The 12,332-nt window shown below is 33.8% G+C and overlaps 3 protein-coding genes across 3 annotated transcripts; all 3 read left to right on the top strand.

Moving 5' to 3' along the window:
* Window positions 1-725: 725 nt before the first annotated feature.
* On the top strand, window positions 726-4,695 carry LOC140829236 (uncharacterized). Its single transcript, XM_073192294.1, has 9 exons — window positions 726-889; window positions 1,264-1,443; window positions 2,302-2,381; window positions 2,965-3,024; window positions 3,233-3,466; window positions 3,542-3,604; window positions 3,826-3,894; window positions 4,108-4,153; window positions 4,341-4,695. Exons 1-9 carry the CDS (start codon window positions 880-882, stop codon window positions 4,409-4,411), a joined length of 813 nt encoding a protein of 270 aa, XP_073048395.1. The 5' UTR covers window positions 726-879; the 3' UTR covers window positions 4,412-4,695.
* A 1,387-nt stretch (window positions 4,696-6,082) lies between these two features.
* Window positions 6,083-7,886, top strand: LOC140829237 (F-box/kelch-repeat protein At1g57790-like). The gene has a single exon (XM_073192295.1). The coding sequence runs from the start codon at window positions 6,256-6,258 to the stop codon at window positions 7,363-7,365; it is 1,110 nt and encodes a 369-aa protein (XP_073048396.1). The 5' UTR covers window positions 6,083-6,255; the 3' UTR covers window positions 7,366-7,886.
* A 2,938-nt stretch (window positions 7,887-10,824) lies between these two features.
* Window positions 10,825-11,680, top strand: LOC140829949 (MAPK kinase substrate protein At1g80180-like). Its single transcript, XM_073193230.1, has one exon. It carries the CDS (start codon window positions 10,971-10,973, stop codon window positions 11,364-11,366), a length of 396 nt encoding a protein of 131 aa, XP_073049331.1. The 5' UTR covers window positions 10,825-10,970; the 3' UTR covers window positions 11,367-11,680.
* Window positions 11,681-12,332: the final 652 nt, after the last annotated feature.

Genomic DNA, 12,332 nt, shown 5'->3' on the forward strand with positions numbered 1-12,332 from the left:
AAACAAATAAAAAAAAAAGAAAAATGCCAAGGTTTTGAATTTTTTCTTTTTTTTTTATATAAGAATATACTTGTCTCTTTGATTAATAATTATCAATTATAGTTGGAATTTTTATAAGTAAATCTATCTCACTTTATTTGAACAATTGAACCTAAATTAGTTCATTGTATTTTATTTCTATTATATAATATACACTTGACAGCATATCTTATTAACCAAAAATTTAATTTTTCATGATTGAAAACTAACTGATACAATATAAAGACAAAGATATAATTAAATTTTTATCAAAAAATCGACTTAGTTTCGTAAATATCATTTAATATTTTTAAATTTTTTAATATAATATGGTTTTATATTCAAATTAACTTATCCAATTGATCGTAATAAATTATATGAGCAAGTATATTTAATATTTTTTTGTTATGTAGATCAAGAACTCGATCAAGATAAATTTGGAGAAAACAATTGTCACTTATTTTTATACTGAAAAAAAAAGTGAAATCACGTTATAGAAAAAAAAGTATAATGTTATTAGAACATATAAAAATAATGTTTTGACTTTTATAATTTAATAATTAATAAAATAAAAATAAAAATAAGATCTTGATTTTTTATGTTTGAGAAAAATATTGTTTTGACTTTTATAATTTAATAATTAGTAAATTAAAAATAAGATTATTTATTTATTTTATTTTTATTTTTATTTTTATGTTTGAGGAACATCGTATGCGTCGACAAACTTCTGACATGTTCGTTTGGTGAGAAATCGATAGGACTAACATCTTATACTACTTCTTAGTTCCGTCTTCTTCGGTAACATCGATAAACCAAAGCTTCAGGAGACTCTTCAGCCGATTTTGAAGCCCAGCTCTTCACATGGCTTCATGTAAGTTCACCTCTCTCTTCTTCTCGCCTGTCGCCCAACATCTTACTGTTCAAATAATTGTGCAGAGTGCAGTGTGCATGTATGGCCTATGTGCCCTGATTTCTTGATTATTTTGTTTTATGTGTGATTCTGTAATGGGTTTCTTTTTTCCTTGATTTTGGGACTAGTACTCCCTCGCTTTTCAGGAAGTTCGATTTTTTTTTAATTGAATTGTCTCTGGAACGTGCATTCTTTGAAATTACCTTATGTATGCTGATAAATATATTTTTAAAAACCTTTATGAGGGAATAAGAATAGTGGATGTCTAAAATTGCTCCAATTACTGCCCATCTGTTGACGTGATGTTGCTCTTTCATGTTAATATTTTGTGTCAGGCGGTTTGGGTGCTTCCGGCCTTAAGATTACAAACCTGGAATTGGGGTGTGTTAGACCCAAACTGGGCAAATTGCAGCCTTTGCATTGTTTAACTTCGAAGACTGTTGGATTTGATGATTTGAGGCTGTCAAACAGATCAAGGAATCCAGTAATCCGATGCTCTGCTTCTGGCACTGATGGTAAGTTCATATGCTTGGTTATGGTTCATATGACCAACTCTCTTGCAGTTATACGACTGAGGTTCTGACTGAAACAATGGTTATATTAGTAAGTAAACGATGTCAATGGTTTGACCAACAAATTGGTGTTATATGCTCTGTTGTATTTATTGGATTCTCTCCCTGGAAACATGGTAGACATTCAGACAATCTGGTTGTATAGGGTTTGAAACGTGCCACTTTATTAAGAGGGACTATTTGATTGAGTTATATCAATGTTAATGTTAGGTATATTATGTAAACAATATTTTTTGCTGCTCTTTGTGCTATATGCTCTCTCATGTATTTATTGGATTCTCCATCATTCACTTCGTACATTGGAGACATGCCAAACATATAGGCAGTGTAATTGTAGAGGATTTGAAACTCGTGCCCTTTTTTAGGAGGAACTGTTTCATCGGGTGAAAATGAATGTTAAGGCCATTTCTAAGTAAAATTTATGTGGTTCGCTGTTACATTCTTAAAGTTGTTTCTTGGACTTTGTTTAAGGCTTGGATAAAGGGACAAAGTCAGTCAACCTGATGCATCTTGCGAGCCACTTCTGTTCTCTTTACAGACTTGTACTTCACTCCCTGAAAATGTTTGTACATAATATAGTTCAATAGTGGAAAAAGAAAATAGCAAAATAAAAAAGAAAAAGAAACTGGTGAAAGAAGTTGGGAGAGAGAGGTGTGTATTTGAGGCTGTTTTATTTTTCCGTACTATAGGTGTAGAAATCTAGTCAAAATTCAATAACGTGCCACTTACTTTCTATCGCAACCTCTTGCTATTTCTCTCGTCTTCTTTTCATTTTCATATTTGTGTTTCGACGGACGACAGCTACTGCAAATTTGGAAGATAATTCCGTAATAGTTAAATCATCTGATGAAGTAAGCCAACTCATTCCCAATTCATTCGAGGTGAGCTGTTATTTTTCATGGCCAATGTCTTGATCCCTTTCCATTCATTATGATGTTTTCGGTTTATTTCCTATTTTATGGTATCATGTAGTTCATTGGAAAAAAGAGATCGACTTATACAGATTTAAAAGTGGAAGTTATATATAAAATGTTGGTACTGTGGTGTTCTGTGACACAAAAATCTTGACTAGAAATTTTAAATGAATAATCACAAATCGTTTATACTGCCTCGTTGTTTTACTTTTTCGAAGAATGGAAAATAAATTTGCGGATAAACTAGTACTCGTAGTACATTTTTTATTGAGACTCACCCAATGTGATTCAAGTTCGGGGTTTAAAAACTCAGGAAGTATCTACATTAACATATTGTAATCTGCTACTTTTCACTGGATTACAAACATTTGATTTGTTTGTTCATTCTCATCAATTTTGAAACAGTAAAAATGTGCTCCTGCTCTATTTGATTATCTACTCTTAAGCACCAGATGCACTGAAACTTAAGCACGAGCCCATAGTTGGTGACAAATTTGTGCTTTGCTGCATGCAATGATGGAAACCTTACTAAAAATCTTAATTTTTGCAGGTAGAGTCTCTTTTGACAGTGTTATGTGACACTACTTCCATCGCCGAGTTTGAACTTAAAGTAAGCTATTTTTATGCTTTTGAATCTTCATCCTACTCATCCTCTCCATCACAATGTATTAAAACAGTATGACTGACTGAAACATACCACACTTGTTTTCTTTTGAAGCATCATTCCAACTTCAATAGTACCATAATATAGAAAACAAAGTTCTGCTGATTCATGATTTCTCTGTCCCTTCTCTGCTGATACAAATTTTCATGATTAGCTCGGTGGATTTCGCCTATATGTGACAAGAGACTTGGCTGGGCAAAGTGCGGCCCCACAGCCTCCTGTTTCTGCTCCAGTAACTGCTCACTCAGTTGTCGAGACACCTAATACAAATGGGTCGGCTTCATCACCATCTTTAGCCCTTTCCAAGCCAGTGCCCTCCTCTTATGGTGTTCAGACTTTGCTTTATAAAGCGGCAGATGAAGGCTTGGTGATACTTCAATCTCCAAGGGTGAGGATTTAAGAAACTATCAGCAGTAATATCATTATTTTGTTGGAATTTGTCATAAGTTTATACCTGACGCAGGTTGGTTATTTTCGGAGATCGAGAACCATTAAAGGGAAGAAGGCTCCTCCATCTTGCAAAGAGGTATTATTGGTGTTACATTATATGCTGCTTGAGCAAATATTTCCCATGTATGTCATTCTGAAACCCATGATGAATTTATATCTAGTTAGTTCATATGTGCGTGATGAACATCCACTCAATTTGGTAGATGTACCAATAAATGTTGTATAAAACTCGAAGCGCTGTCTTCTTGGTCAGATATCGTCGGTTATGAGTTTACCAGTTATTTTTACTTTTCACAGAAAGATATAGTGAAGGAAGGGCAGGTGCTCTGCTATATTGATCAACTAGGTGGCGAGATCCCAATCGAGGTTCTCACTTGGCTTTGATCTCCAATGGCACTTGTATTTATATACAACTTTTCTTGCTTTGATAAAGATTAAACAAATTCTTTCACTTTCGCCTACTTCTATCATTTCCATTTCTAGTCTATATTCTGCTGTAATTTTGAATAAAAAAATCATTCATTTAATGTGTGCTGTGAATACCTCACTTAATCCTTATTTTTCTTGAATCTTTTTCAGTCTGACATATCTGGGGAGGTCGTTAAGATTCTCAAAAAAGATGGAGGTATGCAATGTCTTCCCCTTGCTGCTTTCTTGGTCCCCTCAGCTAAAAAAAATTCAATTTCCTTATGTAATATTTTCAAAAATATATATTTAGTCCTTCAAAATATATCAAGTCCCTGTGGAAAACTAATTTATTGTGCATCGGTTGATAGTCTACTATAAAAGTTTCGGTTTCTTGAACTCGACAGATCCTGTTGGATATGGCGATGCTCTTATTGCCGTGCTTCCTTCATTTCCTGGGATAAAGAAACTTCAGTAGAACATCGTCCCATGCGATGTTTAACCTTATTTTTTTGTGGCAACTGTACCTTTTTTTATTCCAAGTGGATTGCTTCCGGGGAAGGGGTAGCAAAAATTTTCGTGGACACCGAAAAATTTCTTGTTCTTGAGAGATCAGACGGATCATATGACATGATTGGCTGTATGAATGTTTAACTTGTACAACTTTTATTGTGAAATTATCACTGCATTTTCTGTGTTGAGGGGGACAGGGATGGGTTGGTTGGTTGGTTTTTGTTTAAGAAAAAAAATAATTTGTGTTTGGATTCATGGATTTGTCTAAATAAACTAATGTATTTTGAATTTCAACTATCCAAATATGACTTAACATTGTGTTTGAATTAAAGAGTAGGTCTTTTGTGAGACGGTCTCATGAATCTTTATATGTGATACGGGTTAACTCTATCGATATTCACAATAAAAAGCAATACTCTTAGTATAAAAAGTAATACTTTTTAATAAATGATCCAAATAAAAGATCTGATGGAACAAAATACGACCGTGTGATCGTCTCACACAAGTTTTTGACTGAATGAGTAGGTCTCTTGTCAGATGGTCTCTCGAATCTTTATCGATGAGACGAGTTAATCTATCGATATTCACAATAAAAAGTAATACTCTTAACATAAAAAATAATATTTTTTCATGAATGACCCAAATAAGAGATTTTTTTCACAAAATACGACTTTTGAGACTGTCTCACATAATTTTTTTTCTTAATTGAAATACACTAAAATAACTTAAAAATTAACAATTTGGCATTTTAAATTCATTAAGATATAAATTTGTCAAAACAAACTAATAAAATTTGTTCAACATCCAAATAGTTGTCTATCTGGTCTTACAAAAGACGTCGTCCTATTTTCGTAACCCAACCAAAAGATCGGATGATTTTATCTAAAAGTTTTCCGTATGATAATCGATCAGTAAAGCTTTAGCATCGGGACAAAAGTTAGGCGTCGAGTTTTTCTTTTTGCCCTTTCACCAACTCCAAGAACCATAATACTATAGCTTTTATTTATGTATTATTTTTTATTATATGGGTTTGATTTCCGTTTACCCCTTGAAGACTTTTTAATTCTGGATCGAGATCTATTAATTTATTAATTTGTCCGTAATTTCTTTAACACCGATAAAAAAAATCAAGGAATTGGTTTCTCTCAGGCGTCCGATTATTTTAAATCATTTACCTTTTTACTTGATTAAATTAAAATCAATTTCAATATAATTATTATAATTTGATGAAGTAGATAGAGAGCTGGGGTGAGATTTTTCTTAGGTAGGAATCAGGGTTTAAAGTTAAAATTTCAATACTGTTGTGTCGTTTTGATATTAGTAAATTGAGTAGTAGTAAAGCCATAATATAAGGGGCGGGTACATGTAATTACTTTCATTTTAATTACCACGGAAATATTGATAAAGGTACCATTTCTGACGGACGAGAAAAATCAACGGGAACATTTTGTTGTTTAGTGCCGTCCGTTTTTTTTTCATGTGTTAGTCCCCTAAATAACTTTTTAGTACACAAATATACATATTTTGTATGACAATTAGTACCACAATTTTGTGGATAAAAAAATAAAAGCAAAAGAAAAGAACAGAAATTTTTTTTATTGAGGATTTTTTCACCAACTTTACCAAAGTCATCACTTGCATGTGGGGTCACATTTTAGTTCATGTGGCCACACGAAACCATGCGAATACCACCCTGTCCATGTCTGAAACCTGCAATAATTATTGCTCACTGCCACCCACATGTCCACCCTATATGCCTTGCTTCGAATTCTTGAAGAACCTGATCTTAATCCAAAACTTCTTGATTAAATGTGGAGCAATCTTCCCTTTGATTTAATAGCCAACATCTTCTCCTACCTGTCCCCGGATTCGTTCGCTTGTGCCAAAGCCGTCTGCCGGAGTTGGCATGATGCAGCCAAGGGTGCGTCAGAGTTGTCATCGTGCCACCGTCACCCGCCGTGGTTCTTGGCCTTGCCGACTCGCAGTAGAGGCCTTTCTTGGATTGCCCACAACCCAATCAGCAACAACTGGCATGTGTTGAGTCTTGACCACATCAGTTGCCCAGTTAGGCCTATTGCTACAATTGGTGGCCTAGTACTTTTGAGGGTCACGAGCTCTACATCCCTTAAGCTTGCCATATGCAACCCTTTTACCAGGCAGTTTAAACACCTTGGTATGCTAAATGTGACGAGAACCAATCCGGCTGTAGGAGTGGTGGAACATGATTTAAGCCATAAATTTTCGAATTTCGATTTCAAGATTTATGTGGCAGGTGGGATATCAGAGTTAGCCAGTGGCGGTGCAGTGTATCAACCAACCGTAGAAATGTACCAATCGAGTGATGACACATGGAAAACAGTAAGCCTAATGCCGGTAGAATTTGCTGTGAGGCTAACAGTTTGGACACCAAATGAGAGTGTGTTTTCAGACGGGATACTGTATTGGATGACCTCCGCTCGGGCTTATTGTGTGATGGGATTCGAACTTGAGACGAATAAATGGAGAGAATTGAGTGTGCCTATGGCAGATAAGCTCGCATTCGCGACATTGGTGGCAAGAAACTGGAATTTGACCTTGGTTGGAGGCACTGACGTCAGAAATATATGTATTTGGGAGATAGGGAACGATGGTGTTTGGAGTCTCGTCGAGAAGGTACCAATTGAATTGGGAGTTCGGCTTTTGGGAAGTGAGGGACATTGTGCTAGTGTTAAGTGTGTTGGCATTGATGGGGCAATTTGTTTGTATAGAGATATCGGGGCAGGGCTCATTGTTTGGAGGGAGGTTTTTGGTGAAGGGAAATGGGAATGGAATTGGATTGAAGGGTGTTCCCTAATTGGAGATAAACAAATTCAGAATTTCCCAATTAAAGGATTGTTGCTACAACCAAACTTTGCTTGTTCTACTTTTTTGAGTCGCTGAAAAATGTATGAACCTTTCTTTTGGTTGCAAGTATTTCAAGGATGATTGTTGCTCGGAATCGCAAGAAAATCTTGAACTTGCTTTCTTTCATCACCTTTTGGTTTATGGTATTGCTAGAATTTGTCGTTCCTTTATTGAAGTGATGGGATGAGACTGGCCAAATGAGAGCTGCTGTTTATATTTTGGAAGTAAATTGTATATTTGTTTTCATTCAAGAAGTACACTCCTTCAATAACCGTAGCCTGTTGTTTGCTAGAAGATGCAGGCTCTCGAGTCACCAAACAATCCCATTTATTAGCGTCAGACTACAGGAATTGCTTTGTTGGAGTGTGAAAAACAAGAATTTCTGATTATAAAACTGAGATTGACCCTTTTTTAAAGCTCCATAATGTCCCTTCTCCACATCTCTTCAAGTTAGAAATGGATATTTTGAATGAAAACTAGGCCTGCAATGGAGAAAGGCTTCCAGTGCTGGAAAGGATCTCAGACTTGCAGTAATATGCAAAACTAAATTATTGGTTCACCCATTTTTTAGTACGAAACTCATTGATCTAATTTGCAAGCTTCAAACTATATCACGCTGGATTCTTCATTCAATGAACAAAATAACCAAGTTCCATATATAACATTTTTGAAAAACGTGGAATTAAACTAGCAGGTCGGTCTAGGCAGTTGATATTGCTCCTGATAAATTTAAATATAGAAAGTGTGCATTGAGGCATCTGTCTCACTATACAATGACCGAAAGACCAACGACGATCATATTATAGAAGAGAAGGAGAAGGAAGATTAGCCAAAATTAAACTAAAAGAAAGATCATAATGACGATCATATTATAGAAGAGAGGGAGAAGGAAGATTAGCCAAAACTAAAAGAAAGATCAACTAATATTGTGAATATCTTTCGATTCTTATCTACTTATCTGCAGCGTCCATTTTCGCTGGTCCTTCCATACCAAACAACGTACCAATGATTAGGAACAACGTTCTGTATGCACACTTTCAAACCAAGGAAGAGATATATTTGGACTCACTCCAGCAACTGTATACGTTCTTCATTCTTTCTGTGAATGCCATCCATGCTGCAAAACAAAAAAAATATGGTTCATGTTTTGACGAGAACTTGAACGGGTACCAGTGCAAAACAAATGTGAGATGAATTACCTCCCCTTGACCCATTTTCTGACTTGGCTAACGGATGCTCGTGTTTTTTTAAACATTTTTTTTAGTTCAAATTTTAGTTTTTGTAAAACTTTATTAAATCATAAAATATATTAAGAAAGTACTATGTTTCGAAGGAATAAATAAATACTAATAAGTGGGCTCAACTATGACACGACATCCGTAGTTGATGTCTAATAGGAAGTGGATGAGGCCCAACGACTCACGCCCACATTATTGTTCTTTTATCCCGACAGCTTATTCCATCGATCGAATCGAAACAATTTTATTTGTATAAAATAATAATATAATATAGTAAGTAACGTATTTAAACATTTTAAATATGTATATTAATAATAAATATATAAATCTAAAAAAATCAAATAAATTCTATTAATATTAAAATAACATTTTTAATAAAATTCAAAATCCAAATTATATATATATATATATATATATATATATATATATATATATATAATATATATATATATAAATCGATTTAATATCAGTCTGATCGATTCTTGAACAGTAAAGTAGGTTTTGGATATTGTCAAGATCGGACTCGTGATCGATTTTCGATTGAACCAGTCGGTCCGATCCAATTTTAAAAAAGTTGATCCTAACTAGTGACCAATGGCCACCAAAGTTTGTCAAAACTATATATATGAATAGTACTATATAGCAGAAGAGTGGGTCTCATGTGAAACCGTCTCACGGATCTTAATTTGTGAGACGTGTCAACCCTACTCATATTCATAATAAAAAGTAATACTCTTAGTATAAAAATTAATACTTTTTCATGGATAACCCAAATAAGATATCCGTCTCACGAATACGACCCGTGAAACCGTCTCACACAAGTTTTTATCGTAGCAGAATGGGTCATCGAAGTGTGACCCATTTTGACAACTCTATCTAATAGATTATCAACATGACCCAGCTATTTTGTTTGGAAGGTGGATCCGCTGGCGAAAGTAAGAGCCCAAAATTCAAAGAGGGTTAAGAATATTCGCCCGACTGCCTTTGGATCAAGTATTTATAATTATCGCCACTTATCTCATGACAATCTTGTGTGTTATGTAATAAAATTACAAAAATAATGAAAGAAATGCATACAAAATTCATAAAATGAAACAATATTCTGGATGCAAGTTATGAAAATATATCGTGAGAAAAATTACAATTTTAATTTTGTATGTTGATCTATTTTGAGATTTAGTCATGTAATTTATTAATATTTATTAATGTTATCGTGAGAAAAATAACGAAAGAAATGCATACAAAATTCTGACTTTATATTAGATGTCATTGAAAGTTCAATTTTATTTTCGTATCATTGATTTTAAGCGTTTCAGTCATTTATATGTGCCTTAAAAATACCAAACTTAAAATTATCAAAAATTAAATAAAAATACATATATGAGATTGAACATATAAAATAAAAATAAATATATGAAATAGAAATTATAGTTTTATTTTTTGATCATATAGTAAACATTTTGTGTAAATTGTGTATATCTTATGATAACCAGAACCTCAAAATTACAGAAAAGATCCAACTAGCATGGGACGAATTAGAAAATCAATGAACATTTTGTCATGGTTCAGACAATATGCCAAATAATTAAATTATTACGTAACAAAACACAATTATGACTCTGTCCTTATTGGCTACCCGTGATATTCTTCTCCCCCCATTGCCTCAGATTCTCAATCTTATCTTCTCAACTAAATCATATAGAAATTAAACTTTGTTTAACAAAATGACTGTATCAGACATGAATGTGTAAGAGATACCTGCATATCTACATACAAATCAAGAAGTCGATCGACTATGATATTCTTTAGTTTGAAAATTTTGTTTTTTAAAAGAAAATTCAATTCTTCTACTTCATTTTATTGTTTTTCAAATTTCCAAATCTACACATAAATGCCACATTCTAGCTCGTTTAAGCAAGGAATATCAGCTAATCATGTTATTAATGTCTTGGGTAGAGGAAGGATCTCTCCCACGCTTTGTTTAATTTTTGATGTAATTGTATTTCACTCCGTTTGATTATATTTATCGTGTTTTATTTAAAAAAATGTTGGGATCGTCTAAACATCGATAATGTGATATTCACATGTATAATTTATATATTGTATATTTATCATAACTATATCGATTATTGACACTCACATATATAATTTTTATATGTTTGATCATATATAATAATAAGTGACACTTCATCGATATCCATGTCTTATGTGAGTAAGACAACATCTACACTATATATAAATATTGAAAAAATAGAATAACTTCGCAGCCTTTGGGAAAATATCTGGAGAACCCCCCGAGAACCGAACAGGCGAAAGGACACTCAGAAGGGGGGAAGTTAGGAACCACGTACGAAATCGAAGAGAGGAGATAGCGAAGCTGTTAAATCCGATTATCTGAAGTTGATGGCTGGTTTGCAGAGATCGGAGGTGTCATTTAGGAGGCAAGGCTCCTCGGGATTGGTGTGGGACGACAAAATTGTCTCTGGTGAGTTGAATCAGCTCGCACAGCCTAAACAGGAAAACAACAGCAAGGAAAATCAGCATGAAGGGCATGAATTGAAGAATGATGCTGACTCCTCTACTCCAGTCGCCGCCTCCGAGGATTCGGCGCGAGTTCCTGGACTGAAGATCGAGAGAAGCAGATCCAACGGCGAAGGAAGGGGGTTCAGGACGGGGAGAGTGTCCCCGGCGGTCGAGCCGCCGTCGCCGAAGGTTTCAGCTTGTGGGTTTTGCGGTGCATTTGGGAAAAACGAGAAGACGCGCCGCCAACCTTTGAAGCCCGTCAAGCGCGTGATGTGAGGGGTTCGCCGGCGGCGGGAGGTGGGATGTGACGTGGGAAGGTGTACGACATGTTTTACCCGATTGATTCGAGGTGAATCCAGTTTATGGAATTTCGAAAATTCTACTCAATATTTTGCTTCTGTTAAATTTAAATATTTTATTGTCTTGTTTTGTTTTGTGTCTCGTTCAATTCTGGTTTCATATTTATTTTATTTGTATCCACCAAAAATAAATTATTTCCAATTTTTTTTTACTTTGGGTGATATATTTGCTTAATCGTGTACAAAATAAATCTTATATTAGCATTTTTATGCATTGTTTATTCTCGGTTTGTTACTTCTTTTATGTCAGTAAATATTAAATATTGTGAGTTCAAACGAAACATAATGCATATACATTATGATATTTCTTATATACAGTTTATTTTATTTTCAAAACATATAGTAATTCTTTTCACATACTAACTACTTAACAATTATACTTGGAAAATTAATCATATCATCTTCTTATATTATATAGTACTAATCAAAAGTTATATTATTTGATTAATACAACAATTTTACATTCATCTAATATTTTTAGTGGGGAAAATTAATTCGAATTACTCATGATAATGTACCGTACTAACTTAAGGTAAATAATCTGGTTTGTTTATTTCGATAAATTGATTACTAATTAAATTTTTTTCTGAAATATATGCTAAAAAGATCAAAGTTTAGAAAACATTGCTCTGCAATTCTTGTTGATAGTAAAATATTTTTCGTGCCTGATAATTTAAATATTTTTTTATAATCCAATAGTACAAAATTTTTAAAAAACTGAAAAAAAATATTATTGTTAATATAACATTTAAGAACTAATTAATATTGTTAATTAACAACTAATTCTCTTCTAGGATGCAAACAGTCGTCAACCCAGCTGAAGATTTTAGTTATACAAGCGCAATTACATTTGATATCAAGAGGTTCTTGGATGAACAACATA

This window comes from Primulina eburnea, chromosome 4 (assembly GCF_022965805.1).
Source record: "Primulina eburnea isolate SZY01 chromosome 4, ASM2296580v1, whole genome shotgun sequence".
NCBI lineage: Eukaryota > Viridiplantae > Streptophyta > Magnoliopsida > Lamiales > Gesneriaceae > Primulina > Primulina eburnea.